At 43.9% G+C, this 23,509-nt stretch overlaps 1 protein-coding gene across 2 annotated transcripts in view; it reads left to right on the top strand.

Annotated features, from left to right (window-relative positions):
* CRLF3 (cytokine receptor like factor 3) overlaps positions 1 to 23,509 on the top strand; it is a 51,148-nt gene that overhangs the window by 7,236 nt on the left and 20,403 nt on the right. The window contains exons 2-4 of one of the 2 annotated variants that reach the window (XM_058445870.1): positions 13,688 to 13,835; positions 20,661 to 20,748; positions 21,729 to 21,906. In XM_058445870.1, the coding sequence (XP_058301853.1) occupies positions 13,688 to 13,835; positions 20,661 to 20,748; positions 21,729 to 21,906 (414 nt within the window). Of the gene's footprint in view, positions 1 to 13,627; positions 13,836 to 20,660; positions 20,749 to 21,728; positions 21,907 to 23,509 lie in introns of both variants that reach the window. The other variant, XM_032162915.2, reaches the window with a different exon arrangement.

Genomic DNA, 23,509 nt, shown 5'->3' with positions numbered 1-23,509 from the left:
TGGTAACATCATAAGCATTTACAAGAATATTTTCCCAGGCAAAGCTTTTTTTTTTTTGAAGACGGTCTCACTTTGTCACCCAGACTGGAGTGCAGTGGCACCACCTTGGTTCACTGCAACCTCCACCTCCCGGGTTCAAGCAATTCTCCTGCCTCAGCCTCCCGAGTAGCTGGGATTATAGGTGCATGCCACCACACCCGGCTCATTTTTTGTATTTTTAGTAGAAGGAGGTTTCACCATGTTGCCCAGGCTGGTCTTGAACTCCTGAGCTCAGGCTGTCCACCCACCTCGGCCTCAAAAAGTGCTAGGATTACAAGTGTGAGCCACTGCGCCTGTCCCACAGCCTCATTTTTAATACAGAGGTGGAGTCTATTGTAGATACTTAAAGGAACATTTGTTGGTAGTAAGTTGCAATGTATTGATTCTGGCACCCCAAAATACTGGAAGCAAAACTAATTGCAAATAGGGGGGTAAAAATAAAAGCCACACATATACAGTCAAAACAACAGAGATGGCCGGGCGCGGTGGCTCACGCTTGTAATCCCAGCACTTTGGGAGGCCGAGGCGGGCGGATCACGAGGTCAGGAGATCGAGACCACGGTGAAACCCCGTCTCTACTAAAAATACAAAAAATTAGCCAGGCGTGGTGGCGGGTGCCTGTAGTCCCAGCTACTCGGAGAGGCTGAGGCAGGAGAATGGTGTGAACCCGGGAGGCGGAGCTTGCAGTGAGCAGAGATGGCGCCACTGCACTCCAGCCTGGGCGACAGAGCGAGACTCTGTCTCAAAAAAAAAAAAAAAAAAAAACAACAGGGATATATTCTGAGAAATGTGTCGCTGGGCAATTTTGTCATCGTACAAACCTAGATGGTATCATCTGCTACACACCTAGGCTATATGGTATATTCTATTGCTCCTAGGGTACAAGTCTGTACAGCATGTTACTATGCTGAATACTGTAGATAGTTGTAACATAATTGTAAGTGTGTATCTAAACATAGAAAAGGTGCAGTAGGCATGCTGGGTCACACTTGTAGTCCCAGCACTTTGAGAGGCCAAGGCGGGAGGATCTCTTGAGCCCAGAAGTTTGAGACCAGTCTGGGCAATATAGGGAGACCCCTATCTCCACAAAGAAATTAAAAATTAGCCAGGTGTGGAGGTACATGCCTATGGTCCCAGCTACTCAGGAAGCAAAGGTAAGAGGATTTATTGAGCCCAGGAGGCTGAGGGTGCAGTAAGCCATGATCACACCACTGTACTCCAGCCTTGACAACAGAACTAGACCCTGTCTCAAAAAAAAAAAAAAAAGAAAGAAAGAAGATACAGTAAAAACATAAAAATATAGTGATATAATCTTATGGGACTACCATTATGTGTGTGATTGTCATTGTCCAAAACATCGTTATGTGATGCTTGACTGTATTTGTTTTCAAAAGACCACATATTTACATTGGTTTTTGAGTCAATCTTTTCACCAGTAAATCTTTTCACAAGTTGTCTTTTTTTTTTTCGAGATGGAGTCTTGCTCTGTCACCCAGGCTAGAGTGCAGTGGTGCGGTCTCAGCTCATTGCAACCTCTGCCTTCCTGGTTCGAGTGATTCTCCCACCTCAACCTCCTGAGTAGCTGGGACTACAGGTGCATGCCACCATGCCCCGCTACTTTTTCTATTTTTAGTAGAGACGGGGTTTCACCATATTGGCCAGGCTGGTCTCGAACTCCTGACCTCGTGATCTGCCCGCCTTGGCCTCCCAGAGTGTTGGGATTACAGGCATGAGCCACCATGCTCGGCCTACAAATTTTTTTTTTCTTTTAACTTTTTATTTCCTGAACAACACCGATGTACAGAAATCATCTTTAAAGATGGTACTCTAAAAGCTGCTGGTTAAGTTTAAAGCTCCTCGGAAATATAGAAGGAGGTCAAGGAGAATTAAAACAAGCCATTCTGGCCAGGCTCGGTGGCTCACACCTGTAATCCCAGGACTTCGGGAGGCTGAGGCGGGCGGATCACCTGAGGTCAGGAGTTCGAGACCAGCTTGGCCAACATGGTGAAACCCCATCTCTACTAAAAAGACAAAAAAGTTAGGTGGGTGTGGTGGTGCGCCTGTAATGCCAGCTGCTCGGGAGGCTAAGGCAAGAGAATTGCTTGGACCTGGGGGTCGGAGGTTGCAGCAAGCCGAGATTGCACCACTACACTTCAGCCTGGGCAATAAAGTGGGACTCCATCTCAAAAAAAAAAAAAAAAAGAAAAAGAAACTAGCCATTTTCTGGTCGGGCATAGTGGTTTACTCCTGTAATAACAGCACTCTGGGATGACAAGTTGGGTGGATTACCTGAGGTCAGGAGTTCAAGACCAGCCTGGCCAACATGGTGAAACACTGTCTCTACTAAAAATATAAAAAAATTAGCCAGGCCTGGTGGTGGCTGCTTGTAATCCCAGCTACTCGGGAGGCTGAGGCAGGAGAATCGCTTGAATCCAGGAGGTGGAGGTTGCAGTGATTGGAGATTGCACCACTGCACTGTAGCCTGGGCGACAGAGCGAGACTCTCTCTCAAAAAAACAAAACAAAAGAAAAAAACCCTAAAAAATTAGCGGGGCATGGTGGCAGGTGCCTGTAATCCCAGTTACTCGGGAGGCTTGAGGCAGGAGAATTGCTTGAACCTGGGAGGCAGAGGTTGCACTGAGCCGAGATTGCGCCACTGCATTCCAGCTTGGGCAACAGAGCAAGACTTCATCTCAAAAAAAAAAAAGAAAAAAATGTATGTGAATGTTATAGAGGTATATTTTTGTGTGTAGATTTTTTTTTTTTTTAAAGACAGAGTTTCGCACTTGTTGCCCAGGTTGGAGTGCAATAGCGCAATATTGGCTCATGGCAACCTCTGCCTCCCGGGGGTTCAAGTGATTCTCCTCCTTCAGCCTTCCGAGTAGCTGGGATTACAAGCATGCGCCACCACACCCGGCTAATTTTGTATTTTTAGTAGAGATGAGGTTTCACCATGTTGGTCAGGCTGATCTCAAACTCCTGACCTCAGGTGATCCACCTGCGTCGGCCTCCCAAAGTGCTGGGATTACAGGCATGAGCCACCATGCCCGGCGATTTTGTTTTAGTGTAGATTGTAATGTATATAATTTTGATAGAGAACTATTTTTTTTTGAGGTGGAGTCTCGGTCTGTCACCCAGGCTGGAGTGCAGTGGCACGATCTCAGCTCAATATAACCTCCGCCTCCCGGATTCAAGCGATTCTCCTGCCTCAGCCCTCTGAGTAGCTGGGATTACAGGCTCCCACCACCACGCTCGGCTAATTTTTTTGTATTTTTAGTAGAGACAGGGTTTCGCCATACTGGCCAGGCTGGTCTCCCAACTCCTAACCTTAGGTGATCTGCCCGCCTCAGCCTCACAAAGTGCTGGAATTACAGGCATGAGACACTGCTCCTGGCCGATAACTATTCTTATTGCTATAAATCTGGTAAAGAATATGACTAATTTGTCATCTAAAAAGTCAAACAAATATAGGACAGCCTTTTATTGTTATTACTATTATTGTTATTTTTTTCGGGACGGAGTGTTGCTCTGTCACCCAGGCTGGAGTGCAGTGTCTCAGTGTCGGCTCACTGCAACCTCTGCCTCCTGGATTCAAGCAATTCTTCTGTCTCATCCTCCCGAGTATCTGGGATTACAGGCGTGCGCCACCAAGGCCAGCTAATTTTTGTATTTTTAATAGAGGCGAGATTTCACTGTGTTGGCCAGGCTGGTTTTGCACTCCTGGCCTCAGGTGATCTGCCTGCCTTAGCCTCCCAAAGTGCCACCACACCCCGCCCAGCCTTTTTTTATTATTGAGGGCTATCAGTGAGTCACTAATATTTGCAGTTATTTTAGTTGTTCCTATTAGCCATGAAAGCTTGAGAAACTACATTTTCCTAATCTTCAGTTTCCTTCTGTGTGAAATGAGCATAAGGATAGTATCTGCTTTACCTGGCCATTGTGGGAATTAAAATGAGAAACTTATTTAAAATGCTTAGCACTGGATGGGGGCGGGGGATAGCATTGGGAGATATACCTAATGTTAAATGACGAGTTAATGGGTGCAGCACACCAACATGGCACATGTATACATATGTAACAAACCTGCACGTTGTGCACATGTACCCTAAAACTTAAAGTATAATAATTAAAAAAAAAACGCTTAGCCCAGTGCCTAGGACATAGGATATTCTTGATTAATGTCGGCCATGATAATTGTTGTTATCATGTTGTTAAATATTATTGTTATTCAAGGTGACATCCCCTGCTCCTCCAACTGACAACTTATTCTTTAAATGTCTCCTACTCTCTTTCCCATCATAATGCTCTTTTTATGCTCTGATGGCAGTTTGTGGCTGCCCCAGATATGTAAGAACGTAATTCATTTCATTATAGTTACTTTTGCTTGCCATCCCCCTTACCAGAATGAGAGTTTTTGAGATGAAGACCATGCTTTATTCATCTTTATAACCCTAATTTCTGACACATACTAGGCCTCAATAAATGTTGAATGAAGGCCTTTATGAATGTTGTGGGTGTAATTTGGCAGACATTCTTTTTTCGATTGTCTTGGTCTTGATGATGTGCACTCTATTAGTATAGATAATCAAGAATTAAATGTGTTTTTTTATATGATTTATTTACTGCTACGTAATAAAACTGTGCCAAAGCTTAATGACTTAAAAAGCAACCATTTTATTTGCTTACAATTCTGGAAGTTGACTGGGGCTCAGATAGGTAGTTCTCCTGGTTTTGCTTGGCAGCACTCTTGTGGTTGCAGTTGCGGCTGGAATGTCTGACAGAGAACATTCACTTATATTTGGAGACTTAGTATTAGCTAGTCTCAGTTGGAACACTGGCATACCTGGGCTTTGGTGCCAATCTCTCTCCCTGTCTTCCTCCCTTCCTGCCTTTTCACCTTCCTGTCTCTTTCCCCTTGTCCTGTCCAGAAAGATAGGCATACTTCTTTCATGGTGGCCTCCAAAAAGCAGATGTTGACAGGTCTTCTGAAGGATGAGGCCTGGAACTGGCACAGGATCAGTTTCACTCTATTGCTGTGCACGTGTGACTGCATTGCTAGTCACAGGCCCAACCCAGATTCTAGGGGAGAGGACCACACAAGGCCACGAGTAGCTGGAAGTGTGAATTCCTGGTTCATTGGGGGCCACTACTGTAACAGATTACCAAATCATATAATAATACGTTTTCTGTTTGAAAGTTCTCAAATAAGCACTTTTTTTTCTAAAAAAGTCTTAAGTGTAAGAGAAACAAGGAGAAACATAGCAGTGCTTACAAGTCCATTCTTGAGTCAGACTGAATTCAAAATCTCTGCCACTTCACTAACTTTGTGATATGGCCAGTTTCATCTCTCTGACTCCCATGTTACTCATCTACACAGATTCTCTTCACAGGGTTCTGGTAGGGTTTAAATGAGACCATAGGTACAGTTTTACGTGGCATACAGGTACTCAGTAGATGATAGCTGCTGCTGTATTGTTACTGTTTCCATTATTACTAATGACTGATGTCTTGGTGTCAGTACAAAGACAAATAGCTAACGTAGTATACATTTCACAGAAACTGAGAAAAAATATGTTGATTAGCGTCTTCAGTTTCAGTTGACTTTTTTATCTTTGTCTTTATTTATTTATTTTATTTTTATTTTTATTTTTTTTTTAGACAGAGTCTCGCTCTGTCACCCAGGCTGGAGTGCAGTGGCGCAATCTCGGCTTGCTGCAAGCTCCGCCTCCCGGGCTCACGCCATTCTCCTGCCTCAACCTCCCAAGTAGCTGGGACTACAAGTGCCCGCCACCAAACCCGACTAATTTTTTTGTATTTTTAGTAGAGACGGGGTTTCACCATGTTAGCCAGGATGGTCTCGATCTCCTGACCTCATGATCCGCCCGCCTTGGCCTCCCAAAGTGCCAGGGGTTACAGGCATGAGCCACCACACCGGCCCTTTTTTTTTTTTTTTTTTTTTGAGACGGAGTCTCGCACTGTCGCCTGGGCTAGAGTGCAGTGGCACAACCTCGGCTTACTGCAACCTCTGCCTCCCAGGTTCAAGCGATTTTCCTGCCTCAGCCTCCCGAGTAGCTGGGGTTACAGTTGCCCACCACCATGCCCAGCTAATTTTTTTATATTTTTAGTAGAGACAGGGTTTCACCATGTTGGCCAGGCTGGTCTTGAACTCTTGACTTCGTGATTCGACCACATCAGCCTCCCAAAGTGCTGAGATTACAGGCATGAGCCGCTGTACCCGGCTGTCTTTTATTTTTGATAAATATGTTTTTCTGTGGTGTTTTTTGTTTGTTTGTTTGTTTATTTGAGACAGAGTCTTGCTCTCTCACCCAGGCTGGAGTACAGTGGCGTGATCGTGGCTCACTGCAACCTCCACCTCCTGAGCTCAAATGATTCTGCTGCCTCAGCCTCCCAGTAGCTGGGATTATAGGCAGGCACCACCAAACCCAGCTAATTTTTGTATTTTTAGTAGCGGCAGGGTTTCACCAAGTTGCCCAGGCTGGTCTCAAACTCCTGAGCTCAGGCAATCCACCTGCCTCAGCCTCCCAAAATCCTAGGATTACAGGCGTAAGCCACTGCGCCTGGCCAGTTTTTAATCAGTATGTTCTTGTTAGCAAATAGTTTTGTGTTTTGTGTATGTGGTTTTCTTTTTTGTTTGTTTGTTTGGTTATTTTTGAGGCAGGGTCTCACTTTGTCACCCAGGCTGGAGGGCAGTGGTGTAAAAACCACCCACTGAAGCCTCAACCTCCCAGGCTCAAGTGATCCTGTCACTTTAGTCTCCCAAGCAGCTGGGACTACAAGCCATGCTACCACACACAGCTGATTTTTTGTATTTTTTACTAGAGACAAAGTTGCCATGTTGCCCAGGCTGGTCTTGAACTCCTGGACACAAGTGATCCGTCCTCCAAAAGTGCCGGGATTATAGGCATGAGCCACCGCACCTGGCCTCTACATATTTTTTTTTAGTAACTAAACTCTGAAGGAAAATATATCAGTCACTATTGTTTTGGAGGGTTGTGAAGGAAATACTCCCTAAGCTTTTGGGTGGCTTAGTATTGAAATACAAACTTGATGAATTTTTGGCATTTTGTGAGCTCTTAATCATGTTAAAATTTTAAAACAGTTGGTTTGGGGTTATATTCAGCTGTAGTGGAAACTTTGTAAGTTTTGTTTTTTATTATTTATTATTATTATTTTTTTTGAGGTGGAGTCTTGCTCTATTGCCCAGGCTGGAGTGCGATGGCACTATCTTAGCTCACTGCAACCTCCGCTTCCTGGGTTCAAGTGATTCTCCTGCCTCAGCCCACCAAGTAGCTGGGACTACAGGCGTGCACCACCACGCTTGGGTAATTTTTGCATTTTTAGTAGAGATGGGGTTTCACCATGTTGGCCAGGCTGGTCTCGAACTCCTGACCTCCTGACCTCGTGGTCCACCTGCCTCGGCCTCCCAAAGTGCTGGGATTACAGGCATGAGCCAATGGGCCCAGGCCAAAACTTTGTAAGTTTTAATGGTCTGTTACATTAAAGGTTTTAGTGGCAGATTATTTCAAAATATTATTAACCAACATAAACAATGTATATTACAGTTTCCTTTTTGAAATCTTGTCTGTCATTTGTATTCTTAAATCTATTTTGTTACAAATCACCACAGTTGTTTTTGCCTTGAATGGCTAGGTAGCATTTGAAGCTGATTGGTTGTCCACCACACAATTCTTTACACAGGGACAGGAAATACTACGTGTTATACCAAGAACTATCTTTAGCCAATACATAATTTACAGATTTATCTGGGAGCTCTTTTAAAATAGTGTTCTATGGCCGAGCGTGGTGGCTCATGCTTGTAATCTCAGCACTTTGAGAGGCCGAGGCAGGAGGATTGCTCGAGTCCAGGAGTTCGACACCAGCCTGGGCCACATGATGGAAACTCGTCTCTACAAAAAATACAAAATATAGCTGGGTGTAGTGACACATGCCTGTGGTCCCAGCTACCTAGGAGGCTAAGGTGGGAGAATCACCTGAGCCCAGGAGTTCGAGGCCACAGCGAGTTGTGATTGTACCACTGCTCTCCAGCCTGGACGACCAGATGAGAACCTGTCTCAAAAAAAAAAAAAGTGTCCTGTAGGTACAGCATGGTGTAATGAAAGAGCATAGTTTTTGGAGTTAGACTGTTTCTGGCACTGCGAAGCCTTGGGTAAGTTGTCTTCTTTGGTCCTCAATTTCTGAAACTGTATTGTGAAGATTTATTGAGTTAACAGTGAACACATGGAACCATTGGTACCACATCAAATATGAAGAAATTCACTCAGCAGTGGAGCTGCATTTTTAAATTAGTTTCATAAAGTCAAGCAAATGAACTTGATTAATTACATGATTGGATTAAAGGTGACTAGGCTTTAAATCATGAAATATTTCAAGGAAAAGAAAATGATCCCATGGTAGTATCAAGTTTGAAATGGCAGTGGTTGGGATTCTATGAGCAAAAGGGACCAAATTTACAATGAGAGTACAGGAGGTGAATTTGGAAATCGAGTCGCACTTTTTTAGCCGTCTCTCTGTTTTGTGTTCACATACTTCCTTTTTTCTGAGGTTCTGAAACAAAAACAAAACATAGGCTCTGCAACAGCTGAAGGAGCTTTTGAATTCTTTCTAAAGAGGAAATTGATTTTACCTAACCAATGCACTTCCTGTGTATGCTGTATCCGCTAAAGAGCAAGACAGGACCTCAGAGGCACAATGCTGAACTGCAGAATTTCCTCTTGGCCATTTGAAATGTATTACAGCATTCTGACACAAGGTCTTCATTTATTCTGGTATCTGTAATATGTATACAAAGCAACTGAGGGTCCTGTTAAAAATACAGGTTTGGCCGGGTGCGGTGGCTCATGCCTGTAATCCCAGCACGTTGGGAGGCTGAGGCGGGCGGATCACAAGGTCAGGAGTTCGAGACCAGCCTGGCCAAAGTGGTGAAACCCTGTCTCTACTAAAAATACAAAAAAATTAGCTGGGTGTGGTGGCGCATGTCTGTAATCCCAGCTACTGGGGGGGCTGAGGCAGGAGAACTGCTTGAACCCGGGAGGCAGAGGTTGCAGTGAGCCGAGTTGGCACCACTGCACTCCAGCCTGGGCGACAGAGCGAGACTCCAAAAAAAAAAAAAAAAATACAGGTTTGGCTGGGCGCGGTGGCTCACACCTGTAATTCCAGCACTTTGGGAGGCTGAGGCAGTAGGATCACCTGAGGTCAGGAGTTCGAGACCAGCCTGACCAATATGATGAAACCCCATCTCTACTAAAAATACAAAAATTAGCCAGGCATGGTGGCATGCACCTGTAATCCCAGCTACTCAGGAGGCTGAGACAGGAGAATCACTTGAACCCGGGAGATGGAGGTTGCATTGAGCCAAGATTGCTCCATTGCACTGCAGCCTGGGCAACAAGAGCAAAACTCCATCTCGAAAAAAAAAAAAAAAAAAAATACAGGTTCTAGGGGAGGAGGAGGAAAGAAAAAAAATTCATGTTCTGATTTAGCAGTTCTGGGTAGGGCCTGAGATTCTGAATTTCTAACAGTATCCCGGGGTTGTGTTAAAATCATAAGGTATTCTCTCTTTGGTTCTTTTAGAAAGTTCTTTGAAACACACGATTAACTGTGTTTTCACTCAACAGCATTTGTTTGCCAGATGCTATGTAGATGAGGGCCCAGTTTGCAAAGATCTCATAGTTGAATGGTGAGCCGAATAATGTGCAATTTGGTTTTATCTCCTTTCTTTCTTTTTAAAATTTTTACTTGGATTTATTTCACAGAAATTCTTTGGTAACTACAGAAATTAGTTAACAATTAATTTAGGATTTCTCTTTGTGATTTAAAGAATTATTTTACTAACTGCATAAATATTTAATGTCAAATGGAGAGAAAAGGGCCGGATGAGGTGGCTCACGCCTTATCCCAGCACTTTGGGAGGCTAAGGTGGGCGGATCACCGGAGATCAGGAGTTCGAGACCAGCTTGGCGAAACCTTGTCTCTACTAAAAATGCAAAAATTAACCAGGTGTGGTGGCATGCACCTGTAATCTCAGCTATTCAGGAGTCTGAGGCAGGAGAATCTCTTGAACCCAGAAGGCAGAGGTTGCAGTGAGTCAAGATTGCGCCACTGCACTCCAGTCTGCGCCACAAGAGTGAAATGACGTCTCAAAAAAAAAAAAAAAGGAAAGAAAATGGTTTCTATGATCTGCCCACCCAGTAAATGATACTGCTCTTTTTCTGTTTTAGTCCTTGGGCATGAGCATTTTTTGTTTTTACATGGTTGTGAACATTGCTGGGAAACAGTATTGTATTCTGCTTTTTAAATTTAGAGAGAATTTAGAGAATAAATAGAAAGTTTTTAAATCTCTCTATTAACTGTTGAAATATTGTCCTTTATTCATATTTCGATATGTTCTTTCTTGGTGGATTTTTCTTATACTTTAAACTTTCTTGGTAAGATAAAGTTAACAAAAGGGTTATGGTGGTAAACAATATGTCATATGAAACTAAGATAATAATATCTGGAAAGCAAAGTATGTTTTTGCTTTAACTTATCAGAGTGGCTTATAGTTAGAATTTTCCCATTAAACGAGAGAAAATGAATTATATGTTACCTGAATTGTTTTTTGAGAAGAAGGCCTTGCTCTGTTGCCCAATTCAGGTTGCAGTGGTGATCCTCCCACCTTGGCCTCCCAAAGTGCTGGGATTACAGGCATGAGCCACCATGCCTGGCCTGTTATCTGAAGTCTTTAAAATAAAAATCTGGACCAGGTGCAGTGGATCACTCCTGTAATCTCAGCATTTTGGGAGGCCAAGGTGGGAGGATTGCTTGAAGCCAGGAGTTCAAGACCAGCTTGGGCAACATAGCAAGATCTCGTCTCTACAAAAAGTAAAAAATAAAATTAGCCAAGTGTGGTGGCCGACGCCTATAAGCTCAGCTACTCAGGAGACTGAAGCAGGAGGATCACCTGAGCCCAGGAGTTCAAGGCTGCAGTGAGCTAGGATCATGCCACTGTACTCCGGCCTGTGCAACAGAGTGAGACCCTGTCTCCGAAATAAAATAAGAAAAATCTGGTGTCTGTATAAACAACCTATTTATCTTCATAATATATTTGACGTGAAGATTTTCCTGTCATATCCCCTAGAATATGGATTCTTAATCTGAGATCTGTAGATTTAGGGCAGTGTTTCTCAAATTGTGGGCTACAGAATCACAGGTGTGCTTGGAAAAAATGAGAACTCCATCCATACACTCCTTTAGCCCCTGCTGTCATTTTCTGGTTCAGTAGGTCTGGGATGGAAGTCTGCAGTCTGAATTATAACAAGTAGCCTACATGATTCTTCTGCAAACAAAGTTTCGTAATTACTGCTCCAGGCAAGCCATGGTTTGGCTCTGAGAGAATTTGTAAACTTCTGAAATTGAATAATTTTTTGGGGTATAGATTATTTATTTTTGGGGGAAGAGGCTTTTTCTTCTCTTTCAATAACTTGGAAAGGAAGAGGCTTTATAAACCTCTCATTTAGATTGACAAAGAGCACTATGATTCAAAAAGGATTAAGTCATTGTCCCAGCTCTGCCTCCTACAGGCCTCTTTGGTTTTTAAATAATTTTTGGTTTTCTTTTAGCATAATGAGGGCATTTTATCCATGAGTTTTTTTGTTTGTTTGTTTGTATTGTGGCTTTTCATTTTTATTTACAGACAGGGTCTCTGTCACCCAAGCTAGAGTGCAGTGGTGCAGTCACAGCTTACTGCAGCCTCGACCCCCTGGGCTCAGGTGATCCTCCCACCTCAGCCTCCTAAGTAGCTGGGACTACAGGCATGTGCCACCATGCCTGGCTAATTTTTGTATTATTTGTAAAGACAGGATTTCTCCATGTTATCCAAGCTGGTCTCAAACTCCTGGGCTCAAGTGATCCTCCTGCCTCAGCCTCTCAAAGTGCAAGGATCATAAGTGTGAGCCACTGCACCTGACCATGGCTTGCTTTTTTTTTTTTTTTTTTTGGAGACAGAGTCTCACTCTGTTGCCCAGGCTGGAGTGCAATGGCGCAATCTCAGCTCACTGCAACCTTCGCCTCCCAGGTTCAACCGATTCTCCTGCCTCAGCGTCCTAAGTAGCTGGGATTACAGGCACGCACCACCAAACTCAGCTAATTTTTTTGTGTTTTTAGTAGAGACAGAGTTTCACCATGTTGGTCAGGCTGGTCTTGAACTCCTGACCTCATGATCCACCCACCTCGGCCTCCCAAGTGCTGGGATTATAGGCATGAGCCTCCATGCCCAGCTGACCATGGCTTTTTAATCTACCATTTCTTTGCTGCTTTTCAGTAAATGAATTTTAATCCCCTCATAATTAAACAATTTTTAGTATTGAAACATACAATTTTCAAGAACAACTTTGTATAGATAATAATAATTTATAACTTTTTCTATCGAGTATAACAATGTGCCATTTATTTTACCCACTGTAGTACCTATCCTCACAGCAACTCCATGAAGTAAATATTATTTAGAGTCTCATTTTGTTGCCCAGCTGGAGTGCAATGGCGCAATCTTGGCTCACTGCAACCTTCGTCTCTCAGGTTCAAGCAATTCTCCTGCCTCAGCCACCCAAGTAACTGGGATTACAGGCCCGCACTACCACGTCCAGCTAATTTTTGTATTTTTAGTAAATACAGGGTTTCACCACATTGGCCAGGCTGGTCTCGAACTCCTGACCTCAAATGATCTGCCCTCCTCGGCCTCCCAAAGTGCTGGGATTACAGACGTGAGGCACTGCGCCCGGCCGAAATAACTATTATTATGCTCATTTGACAAATAAGAAAATTGAGGCACAGGATACTTAATTAACTTAACCAAATTGACATAGTTTGTGAATGATGAAACCAAGATTTGGCTTATTCTATCTGACTTGAAGGGCAATTCTGTGTACTTCTGCCTGTTTGTGCAAATGAATCACATTTGGTTTATCAATGAATGGAAGATGTATATATACAATGGAATGCTATTCAACCTTAAAAGAGAAGGAAATTCTGTCATTTGTGACAGCATGGATGAACCTGAAGGACATTATGCTAAGTGAAATAAGCCAGATACAGAAATAAACATACTGCATGATCTCATATGTAGAATCTAAAAAGGTCAAAGTCATAGAAGCAGAAAGTAGAATGGTGCTTGCCAAGGATGGAGTTGGGGATGGGGAGATGTTGGTCAAAGGGTACAAAGTTTCAGTTATTTAATATGCGTAAATTCTAGAGAGCTCAAGTACAGGATAGGGACAATAGTTAATAATAGTGTAATGTATACTTGGAATGTGTTAGGAGAGATCATAAGTGTTCTCACCACACACAAAGGTAACCATGTAAAGAGATGGACATGTTAATTAGCTTGACTATAATAACAGTTCACTATGTATATGTGTATCAAAATATCACACCTTAAATATAATTTCAATTAATCTTTTTTTACTAAATTGAAGATGATGGTTATACAGTGCTTTTAGATTAATGTGAATTCTACCTTTGGATTAGCCTTTTTTAAAGATTCTGATTTTGAGTATTTTGTTATTTCTTTTTAGATCAAAGAAAGCGCATCACAGACAAGGGATGTTCTCAAACAGCATTTTAATGATTTAAAGGGAACCCTCGGAAAGCTCCTGGATGAGCGATTGGTGACCCTTTTGCAAGAGGTGGACACCATTGAACAGGAGACCATTAAACCACTAGATGACTGCCAGAAGCTCATAGAACACGGAGTCAACACTGCAGAGGACTTAGTCCGAGAAGGTGGGAGACCAGGGAGCCTGTTGCATTAGTGCATTCGTCCATTTTCACACTGCTGATAAAGACATACCTGAAACTGGGCAATTTACAAAAGAAAGAGGTTTAATGAACTTACAGTTCCATGTGGCTGGGGAGGCCTCACAATCATGGCAGAAGGTGAAAGGCACATCTCACATGGCGGCAGACAAGAGAAGAGAATGGGAGCCAAGCAAAAGGGGTTTCCCCTTAAAATACCATTAGATCTCATGAGACTTATTCACTACCAAGAACAGTATGGGAGAAACTGCCCCCATGATTCAATTATCTCCCACCAGGTCCCTCCTGCAACACATGGGAATTGTGGGAGTACAATTCGAGATGAGATTTGGGTGGGGACACAGAGCCAAATTATATCACAGGTTAAATGTGGTTCGTTCAGATTGACATTTTGCTGATTTCTCAGGATAGCAGCAGGCTTCTTGCCAGCTGTGGGGTTCTTAGAATGTTCTTACCTAGAGACAGTTTGTAATATAGGATGACAGATATACAGTTAGGTATCCCATGGCAAGTGCAGTTGAAGTGTTAGTTATAATTAGTTATAAAACAAGAAAGAATAAATGATATGGGGCACATTGAGATGTTTTGATACAGGCATGTGGTGTGTAATAATCACATTGTGGAAAATGGGGTATCCATCCTCTCAAGCATTTATCTTCTGTGTTACAAACATTCAAATTATACTTTTTTTTTTTTTGACACAGGGGTCTTGCTCTGTTGCCCAGGCTGGAGTGCAGTGGCACTATCAGAGCTTACTGCAGTCTTGACCTCCCTGGCTCAGGTGATCCTCCCACCTCAGCCTCCCAAATAGCTGGGATTACAGGCGCGTCCCACCATGCCTGGCTAATTTTTGTATTTTTAGTAGAGACAGGGTTTCACCATGTTGCCCAGGCTGGTCTCGAATTCCTGGTCTCAAGCAATCTTCCCATCTTGGCCTCCCAAAGTGCTGGGATTACAGGCGAGAGTCACCACAATTACAGTCTCCATTGTTTTATTTAGAAAGTTTAAAAAAATGTGATTGGTGTTTACTCCTATCTTTGCCAATTATTTCCATTGAGTCATGCCCTGCTGCCTTCCTTTCTTCATTCTACCACCTTCCTTCAACAGAGATCTTTGTCAGGCACATAACATAAACAAGGAGGCCAGGTGTGGTGGCTCACACCTGTAATCCCAGCACTTTGGGAGGCTGAAGCAGGTGGATCACTTGAGGTCGGGAGTTTAAGACCAGCCTGGGCAACAGCCTGTCTCTACAAAAAAAAAAAAAAAAAAACTTAGCTGGGCATGGTGGCATGCACCTGGAGTCCCAACTACTTGAGAGGCCAAGGTGAGAGGATCCCTTGAGGCCAGGAGATTGACACTGCAGTGAGCCATGATTGCACCACTGCACTCCAGCCTGGGTGACAGAGTGAGACCCTGTCTCAAAAAATATAAAATAAGAATAAGAATAAAGGCTGGGCGCAGTGGCTCACGCCTGTAATCCCAGCACTTTGGGAGGTCGAGGTGGGCGGATCATCAGGTCACGAGATCAAGACCATCCTGGCCAACATGGTAAAACCCCGTCTCTACTAAAAATACAAAAATAGCCGGGCGTGGCAGCGCGTGCCTATAGTCCTAGCTACTCGGGAGGCTGTGGCAGGAGAATTGCTTGAACTGGGGAGGCGGAGGTTGCAGTTAGCTGAGATCGCACCACTGCACTCCAGCCTGGTGACAGAGTGAGACTCCCTCTCAAAAAAAACGAAAAGAATAAAATAGGTGAGAGTTCTTTCCTTTGGGATTCAGAGCCCAGTGAGAGAGAGATACATGCTAAGGGATCAAGACCTTATTGGAGCATAGAGGAGGAAGTTCTAGTTGTCTGGAATAGTGTAGGATAGCTTTCTGTAGGAAGAGTTCCACAGAGGCTTGAAGCAATTCATCAAGCAGACATAGGAAAAAGAGGAGGTAACAGCATGATTTCAAGTAGAAGTAACATTATCATAAGTGGAGTGAATGGCATATTCAAGGATTAGTTGAAGCATTTTAAGCAGCAGAGTGACATGATCAGATGTGCATTTAAAAAAAAAAAATGACCCTGCCTATTTGGAGACTCCGTTAGAGATTATAAGACTAGAGGGGAAAAGAGACTGATTAAAAAGTTATTAGAGGCCGAGGCCAGGCTATCACGTATAACCCCAACACTTTGGGATGTCAAGACAGGAGGATCACTTGAGGTCAGGAGTTTGAGACTAGCCTGGCCAACATGGTAAAACCCCATCTCTACTAAAAATACAAAATTTAGCCAGACGTGGTGGTGGGCACCTGTAATTCCAGTTACTCGGGAGGCTGAGGCAGGAGAATCGCTTGAACCTGGGAGACGGAGGTTGCAGTCAGCCAAGATCGCAACACTACACTCCAGCCTGGGCAACAGAGCGAGACTCCGTCTCAAAATAAAAAAAAATTATTAGAAACTGGGCACGGTGGTTCATGCTTGTAATCCTAGCACTTTGGGAGGCTGAGGCGGGTGGATCACTTGAGCCCAGGAGTTCAAGACCAGCCTGGGCAACATAATGAGACCCCATCTCAAAAAAAAAAGTTATTAGAAAGTAATCCAGGTAGGAATGGTAAAGGTGGTGGCTGGTAAAGATGAGGCAGGGCTGATTTTAAGAGATTTTGAGCCAGGCACAATGGCTCACACCTGTAATCCCAGCACTTTGGGAGGCTAGACAGGAGAGGAGGATCATTTGAGACGAGGAGTTCGAGACCAGTCTGGGCAACGTAGTGAGATCCTTGTCTCTAATTTTTTTAAAAAAATTAGCTAGGCGGGCTGAGCGCAGTGGCTCACACCTGTAATCCCAGCACTTTGGGAGGCCGAGGCAGGCAGATCACGAGGTCAGGAGATCGAGACCATCCTGGCTAACACAGTGAAACCCCGTCTCTACTAAAAATACAAAAAATTAGCCAGGCATGGTGGCAGGCGCCTGTAGTCCCAGCTACTCGGGAGGCTGAGGCACGATAATGGCATGAACCTAGGAGGCAGAGCTTGCAGTGAGCTGAGATCGTGCCATGGCACTCCAGCCTGGGCGACAGAGCGAGACTCCGTCTCAAAAAAAAAAAAAAAAAATGAGCCAGGCATGGTGGCACACACAAGTTGTCCCAACTACTCAGGAGGCTGAGGTGGGAGAGCTTGAGCTATGATTGCACCACTGCACTCCAGCCTGGGCAACAGAGCAAGACCCTGTCTCTTAAAAATAAAAGCAAAAAAACAAGACAGAGTTTTTTGTTTTTTTTTTTTAGAAATAGAATTATGGATGATTTTACTGAGCAGTGACTGTTATCTGTAGATGATTACTTACATATGTGATGGAGGGGAAAGGAAAGGATTTGTGATGACAAAAATCAGCCTACTTTTGGATTCTGAGTAAATAGTGGTGCTGTTTTTGACAAAGGAATTAAAGGAGGAGGCGGGTGCTTAGTACGTAGTTAGGCATTTGGCTTGGGCATGGTGAGTTTGAGGTGCTTGAGGTGGAAATACGGGTATGATTCTTAGGAGAGAGATCATACCAGGAGATGTCAGTATGGCAGTTAATGGCATATATATCAAATCTGAATCCACTGGAATAAGTACAATCATCAAGGGACACTGTGTCATGTGAGAAGAGCAGATGAAAGAGATTAGAACGCTAAGGGGCACCAACATTTAAAAGTCAATTGAGGGAAAAGGAGCTAAGGAAGGAGACTGAATTCCATCCTTTCTGCAGAATGAGTGCTGGGAGTGGTGTGGGAAAAAAGTGTGGATGATTCACAAGGCTGTCACTCCACCTGGAAGTTAATCTTCTTTTGGTCCCACTTAGAATATAGTACGGGTGTTATCTTGACATTGCTGGTTACATTTTTGTCTTGTCTTCAATGAGAAGTGTTTATTTATTTATTTATTTTTTTTGAGACGGAGTCTCGCTCTGTCACCCAGGCTGGAGTGCAGTGGCGTGATCTCGGCTCACTGCGAGCTCCGCCTCCCGGTTCACGCCATTCTCCTGCCTCAGCCTCTCCAAGTAGCTGGGACTACAGGTGCCCGCCACCACGCCCGGCTAATTTTTTTGTATTTTTAGTAGACACGGGGTTTCACTGTGGTCTCGATCTCCTGACCTCGTGATCCGCCCGCCTCAGCCTCCCAAAGTGCTGGGATTACAAGTGTGAGCCACCGTGCCCGGCCTGAGAAGTGTTTATTTGCCACTGACCATAACAGTGCTTTTGAGAAAATTCTAGCAGTACCATGAAATGTCTTTCCTTGGTGGCTTTGCATTTGGAAACAAACCCAGAAGCAGTGCACCACGGGCCAGGAGTGTATACTCATCATCCTGAGGACTGATCATTTGTTTTTATTTTAGAAGATAAATCCTGGCCGGGCGTGGTGGCTCATGCCTGTAATCACAACACTTTGGGAGGCCGAGGTGGGCAGATCATCTGAGGTCAGGAGTTCAAGACCAGCCTGGCCAACATAGTGAAACCCTGTCTCTACTAAAAATATAAAAATTAGCTGGGCGTGGTGGTGGGCACCTGTAATCCCAGCTACTTGGGAGGCTGAGGCAAGAGGTTGCAGTGAGCTGAGATTGCACCATTGCACTCCAGTCTGGGCAACAAGAGCGAGACTCCATCTCAAAAAAAAAAAAGATAAATCCTGGCTGGGCATAGTGGCACATTCCTGTAGTCCTAGCTACTTGGGAGGCTGAGGCGGGAGGATCCCCTGAGCCCCGGAGTTTGAGGTTGCAGTGAGCTGTGAGTATACATCACACTCCAGCCTGGGTGACAGAGTGAGACTCCGTCTCAAAAAGAAAAAATCCCTTTGAGGCAGTGTGAGTGTTATAGCATTTGATACTTGAACATTTTTGTATGTCCAAAATTTAATTTAATTTATTTATTTATTTATTTTTGAGATAGCGTCTTGCATTGTTGCCTGGGCTGGAGTGCAGTGGCACGATCTCGGCTTGCTGCAGCCTCCGCCTCGCAGGTTCAAGCGATTTTCCTGCCTCAGCCTCCCGAATAGCTGGGATTATAGGCACCCGCCACCACGCCCAGCTAATTTTTTGTATTTTTAATAGAGACAGAGTTTCACCATGTTGGCCAGGCTGGTCTGGAACTCCTGACCTCGTGATTCGCCCACCTCGGCCTCCCAAAGTGCTGGGATGACAGGCGTGAGCCACTGTGCCTGGCCTATGTTTTTTAATTAAAAAAAAATTATTATACATCTCAGCAGCAGAAGGAAACTTCAGGAATATTTTTAATGTCAAACTCTTTCCTATTCTCCTGAGGGATAGAAACTTACTTACGGAATTTTGAGGATTTTATTTATTTATTTATTTATTTATTTATTTATTTATTTATTGTTGAGACAGAGTCTCACACTGTTGCCCAGGCTGGAGTGCAGTGGCGCGATCTTGGCTCACTGCAACCTCCACCTCTCGGGTTCAAGCGATTCTAGTGCCTCAGCCTCCCTAGTAGCTAGAACTACAGGAGCGTGCCACTATGCCCAGCTACTTTTTGTATTTTTAGTAGAGATGGGGTTTCATCATTTTGGCCAAGCTAGTCTTGAACTCCCAACCCCAGGTGACCCACCAGCCTCAGCCTGCCAAAGTGCTGAGATTATAGGCATGAGCCACAGTACCTGGCCATGTCTCTGTTTTTCTTTTGGTGAAGGAGAAGGTCATATGGTCTCAAAAAACTTGAGTAACTACAGGGCACATTCAGATGGAAAAGAGTTCTGGCAGTATTCTTCAGGGCTGTGGAAGGACAATAGAAGTTGGTCATTTTCATATCATATGCCTTTATGTAACTTTTTTTTTTGGGTGGGGGGGAACGGAGTCTCGCTTTGTTGCCCAGGCTGGAGTGCAGTGGTGCGATCTCAGCTCACTGCAACCTCAACGTCCTGGATTCAAGCAATTCTCCTGCCTCAGCCTCTCTAGTAGCTGGGACTACAGGCGCCCGCCACCACACCAAACTAATTTTTGTATTTTTAGTAGAGACAGGGTTTCACCATGTTGGCCAGGATGGTCTTGATCTCCTGACCTCGTGATCCACCTGCCTCCGCCTCCCAAAGTGCTGGGATTACAGGCGTGAGCCACTGCGCCCAGCCTGACATTTTCTTTTTATTGTTCTGTTGAATAATTTGTAATCTGATATATGATACTCTTTTAGGAAAGCACAGATGCATCATTTGGCTTTTCAAGCCCTATGCCCAGCCTGGGCAACATAGTGAGACCCCGTCTCTACCAAAAAAAAAAAAAAAAAGCTGGGCATGGTGGCGTGCACATGTGGTCACAGCTACTTGGGAGGCTGAGATGGGAGGATTGCTTGAACCTGGGAGTTCGAGGCTGCAGTGAGTTATGATCCTACCACTGCGCTCCAGCGTGAGCGACAGAACGAGACCCAGTCTCAAAAAAAAAAAGCACCCTATCCCCTATTGCTCCTCTCAGGACAATATTTTGTACTGGCTCGTATTGAAGTTCATAATGATTCTGTAGGAGAGATGGAAAGAAGTCCCTGGGCTTTCTGCTTTGCCTAAAATAGGTTGATTTCCTTGTATAGAGTAGATAGATTTTTCATCTCTGGCAAAATGTTGCCACTGTATATCCCTTTTCCTCTTGGATTTGATCTTAGAGTCACTTCTAAAATAGTTTCTACTTTAACTTTTTGGGAATTTGACTGTGGCATCACTTAAGAACTATTTGCAAGAGCACTAGAGACCCACCCAGACATGAGTTGTGTTGATTACTTTATATGTGACCATTTTCACTGTTCTAGTTCTCTTATTCTTGATTGTAGGTGAGATCGCCATGCTTGGTGGTGTGGGAGAAGAGAATGAGAAACTGTGGAGCTTTACCAAAAAGGCCTCGCACATTCAGTTGGACAGGTAAAAGAGTTTGTGCCTTTTGGACTTACTTTTAAGCATTTAAACTCTGCTTTTTTCCTCCCTCTGTTCAATATTCTGATTAAGGGAGATAGAGAATATATATTTCAAGGTTTTCAGGCCGGGCGTGGTGGTTTACACCTGTAATCCCAGCACGTTGGGAGGCCAAGGCGGGCAGATCGCTTGAGGCCAGGAGTTGTGAGACCAGCCTAGCCAACATGTTGAAACCCTGTGTCTACTAAAAATATAAAAATTAGGCGGGCATGGTGGGGCATGCCTGTAATCCAGCTACTTGGGGAGGCTGAGACAGGAGAATTGCTTGAACCCTGGAGACAGATGTTGCAGTGAGCCAAGTTTGCACCACTACACTCCAGCCTGGGCAACAGAGCAAGACTCCATCTCAAAATAAATATAAAATAAAATAAAAAATTATCCGGGCATGGTGGCGTGTGCCTGTAGTCCCAGCTACTCGAGAGGCTGAGGCAAGAGAGTCGCTTGAATTGGGGAGGTGGAGGTTGCAGTGAGCTGAGCTCGTGCCACAGCACTCCAGCCTAGGGGACAGAGTGAGACTCTGTCTGAAAAAAAAAAAAAAAAAGCGTTTCACTGCCCACTACCACCGTTACTAATGAAATAGTTGTGATTATAATCCTTGGTATAGTATTACCACACATTTTTTCAATCCAATATATAAAAGAATTGTTAAATTTTAGAAATTCTCAATGTATTGTTGAAATGGAGTCATATTCCAGTAAACCAGATCTTTTGGCATAAACTGGACAGTTATGATCCTACCAATTTTCTGTCTTACTTATATTTATTTGAAAAGAGAATCTTTGCGTAACATCTTGCAAATCCCCTACTGCCATGAGAATTACTTACTGGGGGCTTCAAGATCTTTCAAGCATGTCACTGCTCTAAAATATTTCTTGTATTTTTTAACTCTCAGTTAGAGGTGTCATAACACATGAGCTTTGTTTCCTCAGCTTACCAGAAGTACCTTTACTGGTTGATGTGCCTTGTTTATCTGCTCAGTTGGATGACTCAATTCTTAACATAGTGAAAGACCACATTTTTAAGCATGGAACAGTAGCATCTCGCCCACCAGTACAGATAGAAGAACTAATAGAGAAACCTGGAGGCATCATTGTACGATGGTGTAAGGTATGTAATTCAGAATTCTAGAAATGACTTCCACATTATGGGTTTGAGATTTGGGGGCCTTTCAGATTTTTTCGTTGACTACTTTTAAATACATTCTTTTCTTCTCAAACAAAAATCTCTTTTACTTTACAGTTAAAATGAAGTTATATGGAACACTGAGGTAGCTCTTTCAGTTTTATTTTTATTTTATTTCTTTATTTTTTGAGACAGAGTTTTGCTCTTTCGCCTAGGCCGGAGTGAAGTGGCGTGATCTCAGCTTACTGCAACCTGCATGCCCTCCCCCGCCTGCCGCTTCTTCCGGGTTCAAGCCATTCTCCTGCTTCAGCCTCCTGAGTAGCTGGGATTATAGGCACCTGCCATCACACCTGGCTAATTTTTGTATTTTTTGTAGAGACGAGGTTTCACCATGTTGGCCAGGCTGTTCTTGAACTCCTGACCTCAGGTGACCCACTCGCCTCGGCCACCCAAAGTACTGGGATTATAGGTGTGAGCCACCGTGCCTGGCCTTTTCTTTTTTTTGAAATGAAGCCTTGCTCTGTCGCCCAGGCTGGAGTGCAGCGATGCAACCTCCAACCTCAGGTGATCTGCCCACTTTGGCCTCCCAAAGTGCTGGGATTACAGGTGTGAGCCACTCCGCCTGGCTGACATTTTCTTTTTTTTTTTTTTGAGACGGAGTTTCATTCTTGTTGCTCAGGCTGGAGTGCAATGGCACGATCTTGGCTCACCACAACCTCTGTCTCCTGGGTTCAAGCAATCCTCCTGCCTCAGCCTCCCAAGTAGCTGGGATTAAGGCATGCACCACCACGCCTGGCTAAGTTTGTATTTTTAGTATTTTTGTATTTTTAGTAGAGGTGGAGTTTCTCCATGTTGGTCAGGTTGGTCTCAAACTCCCGATCTCAGGTGATCTGCCCACCTCGGCCTCCCAAAGTGCTGGGATTACAGGTGTGAGCCACTGTGCCCAGCTGAGATTTTCTTAAAAGGAAAATTTTTTTTCTTTTTTTGTAAACATGCTGTTGTTATTTCCTAACAGGACTGTCATTCCATTTTTATTATTTTTCCTATCAGTGGACCTAGTTATTTCCAGTTTTTTGCTATAAGTATTTTTACTTGTGTTTCTTTATGGACATATGTGAAGTTTGTAAAATATTAATATTTACCTAGCTGTAAAATTATGAGGTCTTCTTAGAGTATTGGATCCATACGCTGATAGGTAATAACAAACTTTCCACAAGATGATTGTATCAATTTAGCCTTCCAAGCAGTATATGAGTTTCTGTTATTCCATATGTTGACCAATAATTGGCATTGTGAGACCTTATATTTTTGCCTAAATGCACCTTGTTGTGGTTTTATTTTATTTATTTGTTTGTTTGTTTTTGAGACAGGGTCTCACTCTGTCACCCAGGCTGGAGTACAGTGGCACAATATGTCTCACTCCAGTCTCAACCTCCTGGGCTCAAGTGATCCTCCCGCCTCAGCCCCCAAGTAACTGGGACTTCAGGCATGTGCTTCCTCAGCCAGCTAAGTTTTGTAATTTTTTGTAGAGATGGGGTTTTGCCATGTTGCCTAGGCTGGCCTCAAATTCCTGGGCTCAAGTGCTCCA

This window comes from Hylobates moloch, unplaced genomic scaffold, assembly GCF_009828535.3.
Source record: "Hylobates moloch isolate HMO894 unplaced genomic scaffold, HMol_V3 SCAFFOLD_10, whole genome shotgun sequence".
NCBI lineage: Eukaryota > Metazoa > Chordata > Mammalia > Primates > Hylobatidae > Hylobates > Hylobates moloch.
The sequence above is the reverse complement of the archived record's forward strand: the minus strand, read 5'-3'. Positions and strand labels throughout refer to the sequence as shown.